Genomic DNA, 20,563 nt, shown 5'->3' with positions numbered 1-20,563 from the left:
TGTTAGACTTTCTATTTCCTTTGTTAGTATAAACTCTTTTGACCTAAATTGCTTTTGTTTTCGAGATGAGTACTGAATTGCATGGCCTCTAAAGGCACATTTAAAGGTGTCCCATACAATAAGGGGATTTGCTGTACCTATGTTATGTTGGAAAAAGTCAGTTATAAATTCCTTTGTTCTAATTATAAATAAATTATCATCCAATAGGCTTTGATTACATTTCCAATATCCTCGCCCAAGTGGAAATTCAGTAAGAGTAATGTATATGCCTTTTATATGATGGTCTGACCGCATTCTGTCCCCTATCAACGCTTTTTTAAACTTTTGGTGCCAACGAGAATGAGATAAGAAAGAAGTCAAGACGACTAGCTTGATTCAGTCTCCGCCATGTAGCTACCAAATTATATAAGGCCTGGCTATTTTTGTTTTATGTTTCCCAATATGGTTTTTCAAATAACCACACACAACTAACCTATTAAAATCGTTATATAGGCTTTTATTTTTATTTTAACGGGTCAAATATGGTACGTCTAAAAGGAACACACACAGGGAACTTTCTGAAGTTTTGTTTTATGTGTGAGTTTTGGGTAAACACGTGATTTCTTTTAAGAAGAAATGTAATGAGGATTTACTGTACACTTGGGATAAAAAACATTTATGAAATGTTTTGACTGTTGTTAATGATTAGTTTATACTATAGAATGGAACACTTCTTTTAAGGGTTTGAATGACCTCTGAACTCTGTCCTGACTTTCTAGTTTGAATTGATCACCCATACTGGAAAGCCAAGAGGCATGGGATGAGGAATTTAAGGTAATTTATTATACCGAGTTGAGGGTCATTTATAATACGGATAATTATGAAGAAGTTTATAATTTGGCAATAGTCATATACAGTGGGGAGAACAAGTATTTGATACACTGCCAATTTTGCAGGTTTTCCTACTTACAAAGCATGTAGAGGTCTGTAATTTTTATCATAGGTACACTTCAACTGTGAGAGACGGAATCTAAAACAAAAATCCAGAAAATCACATTGTATGATTTTTAAGTAATTCATTTGCATTTTATTGCATGACATAAGTATTTGATCACCTACCAACCAGTAAGAATTCCACCTCTCACAGACCTGTTAGTTTTTCTTTAAGAACCCTCCTGTTCTCCACTCATTACCTGTATTAACTGCACCTGTTTGAACTCGTTACCTGTATAAAAGACACCTGTCCACACACTCAATCAAACAGACTCCAACCTCTCCACAATGGCCAAGACTAGAGAGCTGTGTAAGGACATCAGGGATAAAATTGTAGACCTGCACAAGGCTGGGATGGGCTACAGGACAATAGGCAAGCAGCTTGGTGAGAAGGCAACAACTGTTGGCGCAATTATTAGAAAATGGAAGAAGTTCAAGATGACGGTCAATCACCCTCGGTCTGGGGCTCCATGCAAGATCTCACCTCGTGGGGCATCAATGATCATGAGGAAGGTGAGGGATCAGCCCAGAACTACACGGCAGGACCTGGTCAATGACCTGAAGAGAGCTGGGACCACAGTCTCAAAGAAAACCATTAGTAACATACTATGCCATCATGGATTAAAATCCTGCAGCGCACGCAAGGTCCCCCTGCTCAAGCCAGCGCATGTCCAGGCCCGTCTGAAGTTTGCCAATGACCATCTGGATGATCCAGAGGAGGAATGGGAGAAGGTCATGTGGTCTGATGAGACAAAAATAGAGCTTTTTGGTCTAAACTCCACTCGCTGTGTTTGGAGGAAGAAGAAGAATGAGTACAACCCCAAGAACACCATCCCAACCGTGAAGCATGGAGGTGGAAACATCATTCTTTGGGGATGCTTTTCTGCAAAGGGGACAGGACGACTGCACCGTATTGAGGGGAGGATGGATGGGGCCATGTATCGTGAGATCTTGGCCAACAACCTCCTTCCCTCAGTAAGAGCATTGAAGATGAGTCGTGGCTGGGTCTTCCAGCATGACAATGACCCGAAACACACAGCCAGGGCAACTAAGAAGTGGCTCCGTAAGAAGCATCTTAAGGTCCTGGAGTGGCCTAGCCAGTCTCCAGACCTGAACCCAATAGAAAATCTTTGGAGGGAGCTGAAAGTCCGTATTGCCCAGCGACAGCCCTGAAACCTGAAGGATCTGGAGAAGGTCTGTATGGAGGAGTGGGCCAAAATCCCTGCTGCAGTGTGTGCAAACCTGGTCAAGACCTACAGGAAACGTATGATCTCTGTAATTGCAAACAAAGGTTTCTGTACCAAATATTAAGTTCTGCTTTTCTGATGTATCAAATACGTATGTCATGCAATAAAATGCAAATTAATTACTTAAAAATCATACAATATGATTTTCTGATTTTTATTTAACCTTTATTTAACTAGGCAAGTCAGTTAAGAACAAATTCTTATTTACAATGACGGCCTACACCAGCCAAACCCGGACGACGCTGGGCCAATTGTGCGCCGCCCTATGGGACTCCCAATCACGGCCGGTTGTGATACAGCCTGGAATCGAACCAGGGGGTCTGTAGTGACGCCTCAAGCACTGAGATGCAGTGCCTTAGACTGCTGCGCCACTCGGGAGCCCAAATATTAAGAATATGAGCAGTAGTAATAAATGTCTTATGGGTTAGATTAAATTCTTTAGGTGTAAATGTATTTGTGGTATAAGACAGGATGTAGAGGAGGCCTGTCTATGAAACCGGTGACCTATAGCAAGCTGCAAGAATGGGCACTTCCTAATATCAAGGCTTCTCCTGACTGATAAAAGAAGACAGGGTATAGTAGCATACGGTATCGCACCTAGCAATGTTGTTGAGACTTTCTTCCCACGGGTGAAGGCTTCTCTACCAAACTTAACAGGAGAATCTGGACATTGTATGCACCTGGGAGACTGGCGGTAAAGGATTAAATAAGTAAGAGATGGACAAAACCCAGGTGGGGAGGTCAGTACTAGGTGTTGCTGGCTACCTCTATGGAGGGGAAAGTAGCAGAGAGAGATCCCTGCATCTATGTGTCCCGGTGAAAGAGTGTTCCAACTCAGAGGAGGAAGGTGGCACCGCCACTGCGGAGCATTGTTTTCTTTTGTGTCTATGTCTGTGTGTCTTTGCAGCAGGGACTTCCCTATTGGTATGCTGCCAGAAGGACACACTCCACAGAGCAATGTTGATAAATGGAGAAGGACTCTGCATGGTCCTAGACCATAGGGACGGAAGAAGGGTCAGATCTAAAAGGACCATACATCGTCACCCAGTCTACACCAACGGATGTATGGATAAAGGGGAGATCGACCTGGTATCATGTAAACCACTGCAAGGAGTACTACGAGGAAACCGACGACCTAGAGATGAGGGAGCTGAGGATGCTGGAGCTGACAAGGATCAGGTGATGGGAGACGATGGCAAGGGGAATGCTACTGATGAGCTACGTGTTCTGGCTTATTCCCTCGGCGGAGGAACAGACCTCAAAGAACATCCAAGAACTTCAGGATCTTCCAGAATTTCACTGTCACACCATTCATTTCTATGTATTTGGAGGGTTTACCTAACAGAAATTGGGAAGTATATTAGGAATTGGTATTAAGAATAATTGGTAAAACATAATAATTTGTCATATAATCAATGCTTATATGGATTTCTTGGATTAGAAGTGAACTCAATTAAACTGTTATGTTCTGTCTTCTATTGAGGTAAATACAGATGGTGTCTTGATGCATAGCAGGGATTATTTGGCCTAGAATGGTGTGAACCTTAACCCTCCCGTTGTCCTAGGGTCAAAATGACCCGCCACTGTGTTGAACCAACTTTATTTAATTTTTATATTTTTTTGTGAGAAGGAGGTAGTGATACTTTCTTTAAAGTCTCACTGCCTCCTTCTCACAAATGATCCCCAAAATATAAAAATTAAATAAAGTTGGTTCAACACAGTGGCGGGTCATTTTGACCCTAGGACAACGGGAGGGTTAAAAAGAAACAACCTCTGAACTGGCTGAAGATGAACATCAGAGGCATTGAAGACGTTCCTGTACAGGACCACTTCTACCTGCAACCGGTCTACAACAGCCAATCGAAGCTATGAAAGGATTTTCTCTCATGTTTTTATCTCGAGGGAGTGGGACAGGAGTCCACCATTGAGTGAGAATAGAGAAAGATCTGTTCAAATACAACATTTCTCATGTTGTTGGTATAATGGTTGTCAAATGGACAAGACACAATGGGGTGTAGAGATGGTGGTGAATCGGATGAGACATTGAAGTTGGGACATTGTCATGGGCAAGTCATTTTGAACTATGAAGCTGTCTGAAGAAGATAATGAAGAGATGCCAGAAGATTTAAGTGCCGGGGAAGGAAGGGGTTGGTTAACTGTGTTGGAAATAAATTTGGATTTATAAAAATGTTGGGTAGGAGGTATATACACTTCTAAATTAATAGTACTAGGAATGCATTGAGATGATGATCTGTAGTTATTCTCAGGATGAGGAAGGTCATAATAGAATTATGGATATTTATACTGTATGTTAATAGAAGTGTACATTCTGACAGTTGTGATGGGTGATAAAGTTGAGGGTTTTTTAACTTTTATTGATAAGGGCCAAGTGAATCAAAAATAATTGTCATTCTAAATTTGGTTGTGTTAAGTAATTTGGTTTTGGTTATAATGTATAAGATGACTGAGTGATTTAAGTAAATCATTAGTATATATTAGTATAACTATTTTCAGCATGAAGGGTATTGCTTGTACAATTGAGATAAATATAGATATTATGGTTAAAACAGCGATGCGTTATGGTAATGTCTTAGGACACTTATATGATTTATGTAGAGTATAATCTTTTTTATCTTACTGTTTGAAACGTAAGTTAATGTGAGGGTTGTGACTGAAATCATGAATATGTTGATTATTAAGTTACCACATTCACATATTAGTCACTATATACATTTGAAGTATTGGGAGGTATTGATATGGATATTTAGAGTGATACATATCTCTGTTGCTAAGCAATAACTTAATTGGTTCCTATCGTGGGGTTTGTTATTCGTGACATAGCGATGTTTATGCTATTTCCATTTGATCTGACCTTTGGTTGAATTCCTCAATCCTAACTAGTCCAAGGCTGTACTGATTTAACAGGGACTGAAACCAGAGTGTTATCCTGGTATCTCTCCTCAGGCATATTAGGGGAACAGAGTCAGTGTTGAACAGAGTTGAATATTGTACCTATTAACAGTCTTGGATTTTCAAGCAATTGGGTCTGAAATGTCACTTATTGGACACTATGCAATTGATAATCGCATAGCATTGGATGCTATTGCAGTAGATAAAGGGGGAATGTATGCGATTATAGGGGGAGATGCATGTTGTACATGTTGTACATACTTGCCATCAGAATAGGAAGGTTTTGGGAATTTAACTAAAGCTATGGGAAATATTAGAGAAATACAGGATGGGATCAGTGATTACAGCTAGAGATGTATCAGTCAATATTAATGCGAGGAGGGAGAGTACTAATTCTTCATCTATATCATCTTATTCAAGTGTAGAGTCCATTGATAATGTTGATTGAGAAATTGGGAATGTTAAGTTGGAAGTGTATAATGTGGAATTTAAGGTTTACAGGATTGAAGATGTGGAAACAAGACTACATCAGTTGATCAGATAGCGCCCCAAGTGACCGGAGAAAAGATTGGGGTTCCTCTGAATGAACATGGATGAAGAAGACTGACGTTATTTTTATTGAGATATATTCATTTGAATATATTATAATCTCCATGTAACTTAGAAAATGTCATGTATCAATGTATTTTCTTGGATGATGTCATGATGTTAAGAATTTATTTCTATGTATGTTTTCTTGGTAGCATGTTTAAGAGGATGGGTATATTTGAAAATGATGTATACAAGGGTGTCATTTTAAAAAATAGTGATGGTCTATGTGGGATTTTTTCCTTATATATCAGTAAGGTTTTGACCACATAGATATTTAGCATGAATATATTAGTTAATCATGAAATGATATTTTTCTCAGGCCAAATCAATAGAGGTTTGAGAAGTTTGATCGGGCATGATCCAGATGACTGAGAATGTATACCTTTGTTGATTAAATATATTGCGAATCTGTTTGGATTCAAATATAGAGAATGGAGAGGAGGGATGAATTCTCAGTTATGTGGAATAGTTAGACTCCAAGAATATATACCACTATGGGAGAATATATTATTGTGGAAGTGGAGTATGGTGTGAATTGTTTGATTTAAGTAATGTTATATTAATGGAATTCTTCTTGCAACAACAAAAATAAAGAAAATGAGGGATTGTTATAATGACTTTTGATACAAGATTCTTAATGTTTGTTAACTCCTAAGCTGCATGTAGGAGAGAGGACAAGGACACGCCATGTGTTAATGTGTTATAGAGGTCACTGGTGAGGGACAGAAGGTCTGCGTGCCAAGATAGATTGGGGGCCACTTGTGATAATCTTAGAAGGTGTACGTGATGAAATGGCCTGGCTGGGGTGACATACAATACCAAGTATGGGGATGCTATTGTGGTAGATGAGTGACACTCAATGATGGTTGGCAGATAATATCAAGAAGCAGCTCGGAGAGCATTATATAAACTGAGAGATTTTCTATGGAAGTCATTCATATGTCAAGAGGCTACGTCCGTACCGCCTGTAATTTAATCCATTATTGTAACCATTAAATAATGACTGAATCAAATCTCCATCTGTGTCCCATATTCTCTTGCATCCTGAACTTCTCGATACCAGGAACTCATCATAACACCAGGTTTGCTGTTCACTTGCGCTACATAAGATGAAATGGAGTTCCATGCACTCATCGCTCTGTATAATACTGTACGTCTCCTTGAATTTGTTCTGGACCTGTGGACTTTGAAAAGACCCCTGGTGGCATGTCTTGTGGGGTAAGTGTATGTGTCAGTGCTGTGTGTAAGTTGACTATGCAAACAATTTGGAATTTCCAACACATTAATGTTTCTTATAAAAACAAGAAGTGACGCTGTCAGTCTTTCCTCAACTCTTAGCCAAGAGAGACTGGCATGCATAGTATTCATTTAGCCCTCTGATTACAATGAAAAGCAAGACGTGCCGCTCTGTTCTGGGCCAGCTGAAGCTAAACTAGATCGTTCTTTGCAGCACTTGACTATATGACTGGACAATAATCAAGATAAGATCAAACTAGAACCTACAGGACTTGCTTGGTGGAGTGTAGTGTCAAAAAAGCAGAGCATCTCTTTATTACGGACAGACCTCTCCCCATTTTTACAACCATTGAATCTATATGTTTTGACCATGACAGTTTACAATCTAAGGTAACACCAAGTCATATAGTCTCCTCAACTTGTTCAACAGCCACACCATCCATTACCATATTCAGCTGAGGTCTATAACGTAGGGAATGAATTGTACCAAATACAATGCTCTTAGTTTTAGAGATGTTCAGGACCAGTTTATTAGTGGCCACCCATTCCAAAACTGACTGCAAGTCTTTGTTAAGGGTTTCAGTGACTTCATTAGCTGTGGTTGCTGATGCGTATATGGTTGAATCATCAGCATACATGGACACACATGTTTTGTATAATGCCAGTGGCAGGTCATTGGTAAAAATAGAAAAGAGTAGAGGGCCTAGAGAGCTGCCCTGTGGTACACCACACTTTACATGTTTGACATTAGAGAAGTTTCCATTAAAGAAAAAGCCTCTGAGTTCTATTAGATAGATAGCTCTGAATCCACAATATGGCAGAGGTTGAAAAGCCATAACACATATGTTTTCTCAACAACAGGTTATGGTCAATAATATCAAAGGCTGCACTGAAATCTAACAGTACAGCGCCCACAATCTTCTTATTATCAAATTATTTCAACGAATCATCAGTAATTTGTGTCAGTGCAGTACATGTTGAGTGCTCTTCTCTATAAGCATGCTGAAAGTCTGTTGTTCATACATTTACAGCGAAATAGCATTGTACTTGTTCAAACACATTGTTTCCAACAGTTTGCTAAGAGCAGGCGGCAAGCTGATAGGTCTGCTGTTAGAACCAGCAAAGGCCACTTTACCACTCTTGAGTAGCAGAATGACTTTGGCTTCCCTCCAGGCCTGAGGACAAAGACTTTCCTCTAGGCTCAGATTAAAGATACAGTATGACAGATAGGAGTGGCTAAAGAGTCAGCTACCATCCTCAGTAGCTTTCCATCTAAGTTGTCAAGGCCAGGAGGTTTGTCATTGTTGATCGATAACAATATTTTTTTCACCTCTCCCACACTAACTTTACAAAATTCAAAACGTACAAGGCTTTTTTTTTTAAATGTTTTTATTTTTTTTATGCATGAGTACAATGGCTCAGTGTTCGTTGTTGCCCACTTTGCCAATTAAGTAATCATTCAAATAATTGGCAACATCAAATGGTTTTGTGATAAATAAGCCATCTGATTCGATGAAAGATGGAGTTGAATTTGTCTTTCTGCCCATAATTTCATTTAAAGTATACAGTGCATTCGGAAAGTATTCAGACCCCTTGACTTTTTCCATATTTTGTTACGTTACAGCATTATTCTAAAATGGATGAAATTGTTTTTTTCCCCCTCATCAATCTACACACAATACCCCATAATGACAAAGCAAAAACAGGTTGTTAGACATTTTTGCAAATGTATAAATAAAGAAAAATTGAAATATCACATTTACATAAGTATTCAGACCCTTAACTCAGTACTTTGTTGAAGCACGTTTGGCAGAAATTACAGCCTCAAGTCTTCTTGGGTATGACCACCATGCTGAGGAGTGGCTTGCGTCTGGCCCTCTACCATAAAGGCCTGATTGGTGGAGTGCTGCAGAGATGGTTGTCCTTCTGGAAGGTTCTCCCATCTCCATAGAGGACCTCTGGATCTCTGTCAGAGTGACCATCAGGTTCTTGGTCACCTCCCTGACCAAGGCCCTTCTCCCCCGATTGCTCAGTTTGACCAGGCGGCCAGCTCTAGGAAGAGTCTTGGTGGTTCCAAACTTCTTCCATTTAAGAATGATGGAGGCCACTGTGTTCTTGGGGACCTTCAATGCTGCAGACATTTTTTGGTACCCTTCCCCAGATCTGTGCTTCGACACAACTCCATCTACCTCATGGCTTGGTTTTTGCTCTGACATGCACTGCAACTGTGGGACCTTATAAGACAGGTGTGTGCCTTTCCAAATCATGTCCAATCAATTGGATTTACCAAAGGTGGAGTCCAATCAAGTTGTAGAAACATCTCAAGGATGATCATTGGAAACAGGACGCACCTGAGCTCAATTTCGAGACTCATAGCAAAGGGTCTGAATACTTACATAAATACGTTTTTTTTTTTATAAAACTGTTTTCACTTTTGTGTGTAGATTGATGAAGGAAAAAAATAATGTTATCAATTTTAGAATAAGGCTGTAACGTAACAAAATGTGGAAAAAGTCAAGGGGTCTGAATACTTTCCGAATGCACTGTATCATTGATCTTGGCTTCATAATACAGTTTCTTCTTCTTTTTGTTGAGTTTAGTCACATGATTTCTCAATTTGCAGTAAGTCAGCCAGTCAGATTTATTAGCTTGTTGACTTGTTGAACCTTTTAGGTATAAGCCACACAGGGAGCACAATTTCTGCTGACAACAAACACCTCATATAGGTATGTAAAGGTTATTTCACATCATAAATGTAATCAATAAATAGGTACATGCTGGCAAAGCAATAACGACACACATATCTACAGCAAGGCGTGCCAAGGGAGAAGCATAGCGGAACGGGTTAGAGGCGATAGGTGCATTTGCCATAAACATATGCCGGTACTTACAATTTTCTCCTCTCACAGTTTGGTCTAAGCCAGGGTCGCCACTCCCATCCTCCAAAGACACGCCATCTTCTACAATGGTAAAGAGATGCCCTGAATGAACCAAAACAGCCAACCTCTACACACAGCTTAATTGGAAACTATGCCCTTAATTAATTACTATGTGGAACACTTGCTGTTGACATGCCAGCCCACATTAACAAAATACTACAATTTACTATAGAATTCTGTAGTAAACTGTAGTATATTGTAGAATCCTATACTCCACACTATAGTATACCTTGATTGTGTAGTGCTTACTTAAGAATTTGTAGTATACTGGAGAATACTTTACTACACACTGTAGTATCCCTCGATTGTGTAGTGCTTACTATATGTTGTAGTATACTGTATAAAATACTATACTACACACTGTAGTATCTTCCTCGATCGTGTAGTGCTTCTATATAATGTTGTAGTATATAGTAGAATACTATACTACACACTGTAATATCCCTTGATCATGTAGTGCTTACTTTAGAATCTTGTAGTATACTGTGTTGGAACTATACTACACAATGCGGTATCCCTCGATCGCGTAGTGCTTACTTTAACATGTTTAGAACGATCGGACTGCTAGATAGCTTTGCTGCTAGCTTTGTCAATACGCTTTGGATTTTAACGCGCTGTCCTTGGGGAGCTAATGCTGGGGATTCTTCTGAGGTTCCCCCTCGATCGTGTAGTGCTTACTATATTCCACACTAGTATTCCTTGATTGATTGATTTTATCTGACTATATAAAAACACAATACAACCACAAATGTGGATACAATACATTTAGAAATGTGTAGAGATTAACACAAAATGTTAATGTATTTCCATTGTGTTCCTAGTTCAAACATCAAACATGTTACACATTTACAACTAACCCACATGGAAAAATACTACAGTATTATTATATTTATATACTATAGTATTCACTGTAATGTTTTTGCAGACTTTACAGTAGCCTCCTTACTTGGGTTTTACATGTTTTTATCAGACAGTCAGGGTTAGATAATAGTAAGGTTGTGGTGATGGGTCTTACCTGTGGCTCTGAGTGGACTGAGGAGGAGTAGTGTGGACCAGAGCAGGACCCTCCACCTCCACAGACAAGACCCCTGCAGCTGCATCACTACAGCCTCAACCAGACACCAGGTTCCAGTCCCAGCCCCTAGCATTCCAGGTGACTACGTCATGAAGCTGAGTGTGCAAGAGTGTGCAAAGCTGTCATCAAGGCATAGGGTGGCTACTTTGAATAATAAAAAAATATATATATATTTTGATTTGTTTAACACTTTATTTGGTTACTACATGATTCCATATGTGTTATTTCATAGTTTTGATGTCTTCACGATTATTCTACAATGTAGAAAATACAAAAAAATAAAGAAAAGCACTTGAATGAGTAGGTGTGTCCAAACTTTTGACTGGTACTGTATATTTCATTAAATCTTTTTTTGGTCAGTAGGTACCCAACATAACACCAGGTGGTGGTGTGTTTGACACAGTCCACTCATGTATACTGTATAGGTCTATAGAGCCTGTCTGCATTCCTGATTTCTGTAACTGTTAGCTTACCTGTGTAATATTGACATCAGCTCAGAAACACTTGTTTTGCAAACATGGTCCTGTTTTATCAATTGTTTTGCTGATCAATTGGCAGTTTATCACCTCTGTCAAATGAAAATGTAGCTTAAAGTTGTGTGTATTAGTATTTTTTTTTTTTAAAGGTGGTGATGCTACAATAATGCATATTTACAATATGCCTATTTCTAAAAATACATACAGCCTAATGATATACAGTTTATATTCAGTATCAGTCAAAAGTTTGGACACACCTACTCATTCAAGGGTTTTTCTTTATTTTTACTATGTTCTACATTGTAGAATAATAGTGAAGACATCAAAACGATGAAATAACACATATGGAATCATGTAGTAACCAAAAAAGTGTTTGGACTCATCAGACCAAAGGACAGATTGAAGTATGTGGACACCCCTTCAAATTAATGGATTCGGCTATTTCAGCCACACCCGTAGCTCATAAAAATCGTCCGTCCTCGGTTGCAACACTCACTACCGAGTTCCAAACGGCCTCTGGAAGCAATGTCAGCATAAGAACTGGAGCTTCATGAAATGGGTTTCCATGGCCGAGCAGCCACACACAAGCCTAAGATCACCATGCACAATACCACGTTTCGCCTGGAGTTGTGTAAAGCTCGCCGCCATTGGACTCTGGAGCAGTGGAAACGCGTTCTCTGGAGTGATGAATCACACTTCACTATCTGGCAGTCCGACGGACTAATCTGGGTTTGGCGGATGCCAGGAGAACGCTACCTGCCCGAATGCATAGTGCCAACTGTAAAGTTTGGGGGAGGAGGAATAATGGTCTGGGGCTGGTTTTCATGGCCCCTTAGTTCCAGTGAAGGGAAATCTTAACGTTACAGCATACAATGACATTCTAGACTATTCTGTGCTTCCAACTTTGTATCAACAGTTTGGGGAAAGCCCTTTACTGTTTCAGCATGACAATGCTCCCATGCACAAAGCGAGATTGGTGTTGAAGAACTTGACTGGCCTGCACAGAGCCCTGACCGCAAACCCATCGAAAACCTTTGGGATGAATTGGAACGCCAACTGCGAGTCAGGCCTAATTGCCCAACATCAGTGCCCGACCTCACTAATGCTCTTGTGGCTGAATGGATGCAAGTCCCTGCAGTAATGTTCCAACATCTAGTGGAAAGCCTTCCCAAAGAGTGGAGGCCGTTATAGCAGCAAAGGGGGTCCAACTCCATATTAATGCCCATGATTTTGGAGTGAGCTGTTCGACAAGCAGGTGTCCACATACCAAAACCAGGTTCCTTTTTTAATGTAGGGATTTGTATGGAAAGCCAAGTTGAAGCCAACATTAGATGTTGTTTCCCTCATAATAACCGCATGTGGTTTTACTGCAACACAGTAGCGCAACACCCTTCAATTGAAGCGGCGGGAAACAAACAAAAAGTGGCCACAATAACTTTTCAAGCACCAAATTGAGGAAATGTCTGATTTTCAAGGTAGGCTTATTTCGGTACTTGAATTTCTGAGCTCCAAATTCAAGTAGGCTACTTCAAGCCCCTTGTATTGTTTAAAATGATTAGTTTAACATGGAAAACATAATGTATTTGTCATGTTATTTCATTCCCAGATCATATTGTGAATAAGCCCACTAGGCTATGTAATTTGATGTAATTATACTGTAGGCAGTTTACCAAAGTTTGATGTTGACTATGAACTTTACTTAGCTAGCTGGCTGTGCTTTGTGGAAGAATATCAACTGGCTTACCTGGTTAAATAAAGGTGAAATAAATAAAAAATAAAAATAAAAAAAATATGGGAGATATTATCAACATTGAGTTGTGCCGGTGCATCGCAATTTGTCCATACAACTAATGTTACAGCCTTGATGGCTTGTAGCTAGCCAACTAAACTTATTGGCTAATATTAGTTAGCTAGCTAACTGGCAATAGCAGCCAAGGATGTTCGCTATCTTAGATGTGCTTATTTGTTTGTGCTGTGATTACACACAAGTGTCAAGGCCAACAGTTTACACAGATGACTTCAGCCATGTGAAAAACCGTCCATAGCTAAATATAGCTAGCTTCCTTTGCTTCTAGCTTGCCTCTCATCAGACTGGTGTTAGCTAGCTACTAGCGCTGTTGCTGCGCAACCCAAGTGCTTTGGTCCAGTTTTAGAACTCTGAGATTTGGCTGAAAAGATGTTAGCATTGCAAGAAATGCTACAGAAAGGTAGCACATCAATGGTTCTTAATGGAGAAAATGAACACGTGAGAGCAATAAATTATACATTTAATCAAAACTGTTGTCCCTACAAACGTATTCAGTCCAAAAGGTGGCAAGTCTAATGGTCACTTTATGGACGCTGTAGTCTCGTTCTTATCCGACTCCTAGATATTGAGCTAGGTCGGGGCAAGAAGTTGTATTTTTTTTCCTAATGCTAACGACCCTGTTAAAAATCTGGTATGTGGTTCTCGGTAACGGCCGGATGGCTCATGAGGCGGGGAGTGTGTTGTGTACCTCCAATCAAGTTGATTTGTGAATTTTCATTGACATTGGTGTCATATCGGCTTAGATATGATGATAGGGAGATTAGAATGTAACATTGAGCTTCCCACAATAATGTTTAGTTGGATGGAGAGCAGCGCTACATCACTACAGCAGTCTGATCTGACATGGCTTTACTGTGATTATTGGGTCAGGACCTTAACACACTTATACACACGTGCATGCATGCAAATACAGTACACACACATACACATACACACTCACACACACACACATACAAACACACCCTTACAAAAAAACATGTAAAATTAGCAGTCTAATGTTATTCTCCTCACATGTGAAAAGATGGCGTTAACATGTTGCAGTAGCAATGTTTCCACCAGTGTAATTAGGCTGACGACATAAAAAAAAAAAAAAATTGTGGGACATTCGCAGAACAGTGGACAGAATACAAATGTTTGGGTCAGGTTAATGGATTGTGTTCAAATGGCGACCTAGTTCTGCTGTATGAAGGTCACTGCCTGTTAAAGGGGCAATCCTTATGTGCCTATTGATTCTTGAAGAATATAACATATAAATGCCTAGTTCAACTGTCTTGTCCCATCAGAACCCAAAATATAAGCTTATTTTACTCCAATGTTTGTAAACAAAGTAAATGTAAACAACCACTGTATAGCCTAAAAACATGGTTAAAACTATAATTTTGATATCATGGATGGTCAGTCCTTGCATCCATAGCATAGTCTATGGATTTGAGAGTGGTTACATTTCTCCAGCCCCATCCCTCAACTTTTTACTGGAACTGTGTCGGTGAAAACACTTTGTTAATGTTTCAATTAAGGATTGCCACTTTAAACACGTTTAATAGGCCTAGAGTAATAGTGTTATTATATGGCGCAATCCTCTATCAGTGAGTTACTTTTGTGCCATTAATATCAAGCAAAAGTCGAGAACAAAATTCTTAGTATTGCAAACAGAAATAATGATATTGAAAGCAAAAAAAAATGTATGTGAAACATTATAAGGGAGCAGGAGAACCTATAAATTGGTTACAATAATTACAACAACTTTTCAAGCACCAAATTGAGGAAATGTCTGATTTTCAATGTAGGCTTATTTTGGTACTTGAATTTCTGAGCTCCAAATTCAAGTAGGCTACTTCAAGCCCCTTGTATTGTTTAAAATGATTAGTTTAACATGGAAAACATAATGTATGTGTCATGTTATTTCATTACCAGATCATATTGTGAATAAGCCCACTAGGCTATTTTTCTATGATAATGTGATTAAATATGCCTCCCTCTTTCTTGCAATTTTTAGGCTTTTTTTACCAGTTGCAAGTTTTGGCACATTCAATCCAGCAGCATAGCACCCTCCATCCCACTGCTGGTTTGCCTCTGAAGGTAAGCAGGGCCAGTCCTGGTCGTTATTCATGTGTTTTTTTTGTAAGGACACACACGCACTTCCATTCACTCTCTCTCACACACAGTTGGCGCGTCTGAAGGCTTCTCTTTAGTAGTTTCTTTAAATCCTCTGTAAGTGGGTTTCTCTTCAGCTTTCCCTGTCTGACAGACCACCTCACTTGTAACCTCCCCTGTCACCCTCCTCTCCCACCTCACCCCTAATTTCCCCCACCTCAGCCCCCCCTGAACCCCTCCCTTGCTTGACAGACAACCACCCCTCACCCTTCCTCTAACCCTCCTCTAACCCAACCTTCCTCTAATCCTGTTTTTTTTTGCTCTAATGCCAACGAACCTCCTTCCAGGTGGCCTAATTCTGGTGCCTATCAGGGTTAGGGTTAGGGAACACTGCATTCCAAATCAACAAACAGGAAACAAAAATGCCAACAAATAAATAATCCATGTGTAAATTTGAAATCACAGTGAAATGCCAGTCCCATTCCATTCAGATCATTAGTCTCTCCTAATAGGGGACCATTATCTAGTCTACTTGCCCTCTGAGAACCTAGAAACACAATCAGCAATACACTAACAACGTACCAGCAATACCACCCCACTATCCAACTACACACACACACACACATGCACTCTGTCACCCCTCTGCTCAAATATTACCCTGCCCACATGAGCCTCTAAAGTAAACACACACACACACACACCACCTTTACCTGTATTAACTGACCTGTAGGTGTTAGATCCTCAGTGGGTTCTGTTCTTAATGCCTAGAGAACACAACATACCTGCTGGACCGAAGGAACACACACAGCCTTCCACGCAGTCCCAGGGAGTGTGTGTCCTCACAGCGATAAACACAAACTAAGAAACATAAGCAGATACACAAGCAGACACCACCAAACGTACAGAAAGAAACAGGGACGCAAACGCACTCACACACACAGCACTTGAACTCTCACACACACAAAAATCACACACACACACACACATACACAAACACACACACTAGACAGCAGCTTAAGAGGCGTTTCCTGAGGATAACTGTCGGCTCAGAGGCTAAACCCTGGGGGCAGGATTTACATGGTGACGGGCCGAGAGCCAGTCAGAGTACTTAGAGAGCACTAGCCAATCGAGGTGCCTAGAAAGAATGTACTAAAACAGCATGGTTAGAGACAGGGGTCAAAACTCACCTGACTATTCCCTTTTGACTATCTGCACATACTTCTCTGGAATCCCTGGTGGTTGAGTATGGTTTCCATCAGGCATTACAGGTCTGGGTTGTGGCGTGAATATAAAGATGTGGCCGATCAGACCTATTAATGATCTGGTCACAGTGGAGGTAAGGGACACACATCTTATAAGGGAGTTGTTTGAGCCAGTGTCTGTGTGATTATCAGGCTTTAGAGAGAACATGCTAATCAGGCCTGACAAGGGATTACCAATCATATATTGGCTTTTAACCCTGACATATCTCCCCACCCCCTTCTCAGAGAGAGAGAGCACTGTATTAATGTTTAATTTAATATCATCTTAATGTTGGAACACCAGACCAGTCACTTGTTGTGATGGCTGACTGTAGATCTCTTGCTCTGAATCGCCATGTCCAGGCCTGGATCAAACATTGTTTTTTTTTTACATTTTAGTCATTTAGCAGACACTCTTATCCAGAGCAACTTACAGTTAGTGAGTGCATACATTTTTCATACTTTTTTTTCATACTTTTTTCATACTGGCCCCACATGGGAATCGAACCCACAACCCTGGCGTTGCAAGCGCCATGCTCTACCAACTGAGCTACAGGAGGCCTGCCAGATACATGTCAGAGACTTTCACATACACTTGACTTGAACTTGCCCAGCATAATGGAACCAATGGAATAGTCCTGTCAAGTATCTAACATAATGACCAATGTCTGGGTTGGACATCACTGTCAGTGTTGATTTTATTACCTTCTGTTATGTCATGATGTCACCACTAGATGTCGGGCGTATAGCTGTATTCAGAGGTAACAGTCTCTCTTGCTCTCTCGCTCTCTCTCTGTCTCCTCTGTGACCTCTCCACCAGCTGGTGTTTACTCAGGAGTTTCCTTATCCTCATTAAGAGGACATTAGAATAAGTGATCTGTCTGAACCACATAACCTGTAGCAGAGGAAACTGCTGTGACAGTGTAAAGTCAGTTGTCATAAGGTGACAGCACATCTGTTGTCTTTATTGTGACGTTTTATGGAACACACAAACCGGTGTGTGATCACTGTCCGTAACAGTCTGTCTGTCAGTCCGTCTGTTCGTCCATATGTGTGTGTGTGTTGTGTGAGAGAGAGAGTGTGTCATCTGTCACTCCGCCCTTAATGCTCCTCTCCGTGTGGTGTTACATTGAAACAGGTCCCCAAACAAACAATCCCCACATTCCAATTGTTCCACTGGTTCCTGCAGTATCCACAGTGACACACGACACAGACCCAGACCAGAGCTGACGACCTGCATAAAGCTAGCTAGCCCAGTGGTTCATGGAGGTCTTGTCTAGGATGTGGTTATGGCTGCATGGGGTAATCAGGTAGACCCACAGCTTTCAGATAGATCAGATGCTGGTCCCTGGAGGGGTACAACTGATAACAATACTTGTGTGTCTGTCTGATCAAACACCATCACTGGAACACATATCCATAACATGTTGAAACACCCACCTCACTGAGAGCATGTGTGTGCCTGTAGCAGTATTTGGGAGCACTATGGGTTCATTCTCTTCCAGAGTATTGTCTTTACTAATGAGAGAGCGAGAAAGAGGGAGGGGGAAAGAGAGAGTGTGGGAGAGGGAGGGAGGGAAGGAAGAGTGAGAGAGAGCGCTAAAGGAGGGCAGAGAGAGAGATATGACAGAAGAAAAGTCTGCAGATCAGTCTGTTCAGGCAGAATGTTGGAGGATGCAGGGTTTCAGTACTTCAGAGAAGAAACATGATGACATGAATCACTACATTCGTTTACACCCCTCTCACACCCCCATGCACACACGAACTCACACACACACACACACCGGTCCTTGGCTCCCCTCCAGTCTAAAAGACCGAGCCAGGTTTTAGGTCAACCTGAGCAGGAATCCACAACACTCAGCTGAAGGAGGATAATGTTTTTTTTTAAAGAGGGAGAAAAGAGGGGAGGTATAAAAGAAGAAAAGTGTTGTCCCAGGGGCGGGGGCAGCGGAAGTGGGTCTTTGACACTATGAACAAAATAGAATTTCCTGGGCGGATAAAAGTATGGAAAGAGGGATAGATAGACGTATAGAGAGAGGAGTAAATAGAGGTAGTCCATTTAAAGAAGGATATAGAGACCAGAGCAGAGCAAGCCCCTGAGCTGCAGAGTTATTCCACTCCAGTAATTCCCAAACTGTGTTGTGTGCTGTCTGTCTCCCACATCAAGGCTTCAGAGTTATTTGTGATCCTAAAAACAGCCCAAACAAATGTCTAGCCAAATCCTAGACACCAATTATGAAATACTTTTCTCATTGAAAATGTTTATTGGGGGGGCTACTCTAAATCTTCTGCTCTGTGCGAGTTAACCCACACAGTGCTCAGTGTTGCAACTTTTGGTATGCTCATGGTATGGCTAGAAGTTTGAGAGAGTTTACCTTCAGGAGAAGTATGTGTATGTGTGAGAGAGAGAGAGAGGGGAGAGGATTAACGGACACGCCTGGTGCCCAAATTGAGGACTTGTATGTCGTGCAGCTGAGAGCCGAGTGAAAACTAATGGATATGGTTCAGTCAGTCGTCCTGGTGAGCCCTTCCCAGCTAGCTAGTTTATGCTGGCTAGTTGGCAACGACAACAGCGGTGGCGCTAGTTTCAAGTTGTACAGGATACACATGGTATACACGTCCAACGAAATGCTTACTTGCAGGTTACATATTCGAAAAAGTCAATTATCACACAATTTTGATCACAACGCATTTCGTGTGTATTACACGATATTCTTTCTTCATAACGCATTCGTGTACATTACAGAAATTCCCATTTGTTGTGGCTAATGTTAGCTAGGCTAGCTAGGTGGTTAAAATGAAAGTTATTGTTAAGGGTTAAGATTAGGGTTAGGTAACATGCTAGCTAAGTAGTTAAAGGGTTAAGGTTATGAGTTAGGTTAAAGAGTTAAGGTTAGGGGAAGGGTTAGCTAAAATGCAAAGTAGTTGCAAAGTAGCAAAAAAGTAGTAAGTAGCAAAGTTGCTAATTAGCTAAAATTGTTTGTGATGAGATTCAAACACGCAACCTTTGGGTTGCTAGACGTTCACATTCGAACACGCAACCTTTGGGTTGCTAGACGTTCGCGTTATACGCCCACCCATCCTCCGACCAACCTCCCTCCTATTGTTTCTGTTTTAAGTAATCTACTGTCTTTATCTGTGATTGAAATTCACTGTTTACTGCACACAAAGAAATACACTTTTTCGTGTGCCTGTCACGAATTTCCAATAATTTCACAATAATCTGTGATACTGGGTTGACAGTCTACCCACTGGGCACACACTGGTTGAATCGACATTGTTTCCACATTGAAATTACGTTGAACCAATGTGGAATAGACGTTGAATTTACGTCTGTGCCCAGTGGGTAGGCCTACTGGCTACTGCTGCTCAATGGGTAGAGTTTGCGCTGCCGGAAACACAACAACAAGGGGCACAGTGTGTCCTTAGGCCTGTGTCCTGCTTGCTGAGCACTGCTGTCCTACAGTAACTTAGAGGGAAGTACCCACTGGGCAAAAACTGGTTGAATCAACGTTGTTTCCACGTCATTTCAACAACCAAAAAAAATGTGATGACCTTGAACCAATGTGGAAAACTGATTGGATTTGAAAAAAATCATCAATTTAAGGGAGTTTCATCTTATTTTCTCCCAACTTTTAACCTACATCCAATGACATGGTGACTTTTCTGTTGTTGAATTCATGTTGAATTCACATTTGTTGCTTTTGTAGTCTGGTAAAAAGTGCATGAGTCACAACTTCGGCAGACAAGTTTTTAAATTCTAGACTCAAGCATAAACTAGTAATACTACCTAGCTGTGGAGGGCTCATTAGGACGTCTGACGAAACTGATTAAACCGAATCCGTTCGTCCCCACTCAACTCTCGCTGCCCGACATACTTCAAAAATGTTGGGCACCAGGCGTGTCCATATAGCCTCCGCTGAGATAGAGATCCTGCCTGCATCCAGATGTTTCGTGTTTCTGTGACGCACATCG

General features: G+C 40.8%; 1 protein-coding gene across 3 annotated transcripts in view; it reads right to left on the bottom strand.

The window, feature by feature from the left end:
- Positions 1-16,321, bottom strand: part of LOC121531975 (cadherin-related family member 5-like) — a 34,839-nt gene extending 18,518 nt beyond the window's left edge. Inside the window, exons 1-3 of one of the 3 annotated variants that reach the window (XM_041837597.2) lie at positions 16,058-16,321; positions 10,911-11,065; positions 9,848-9,916 (exon numbers count right to left, since the gene is read on the bottom strand). In XM_041837597.2, coding sequence (XP_041693531.2) covers positions 9,848-9,916; positions 10,911-11,043 — 202 coding nt within the window. In that variant the 5' untranslated portion in view covers positions 11,044-11,065; positions 16,058-16,321. The remainder of the gene's footprint in view (positions 1-9,847; positions 9,917-10,910; positions 11,066-16,057) is intronic. The other 2 variants (XM_041837596.2, XM_041837598.2) reach the window with 2 other exon arrangements.
- Between the last annotated feature and the right edge of the window lie 4,242 nt (positions 16,322-20,563).

The sequence above is a fragment of the Coregonus clupeaformis genome, chromosome 19, assembly GCF_020615455.1.
Source record: "Coregonus clupeaformis isolate EN_2021a chromosome 19, ASM2061545v1, whole genome shotgun sequence".
Lineage (NCBI taxonomy): Eukaryota > Metazoa > Chordata > Actinopteri > Salmoniformes > Salmonidae > Coregonus > Coregonus clupeaformis.
The sequence above is the reverse complement of the archived record's forward strand: the minus strand, read 5'-3'. Positions and strand labels throughout refer to the sequence as shown.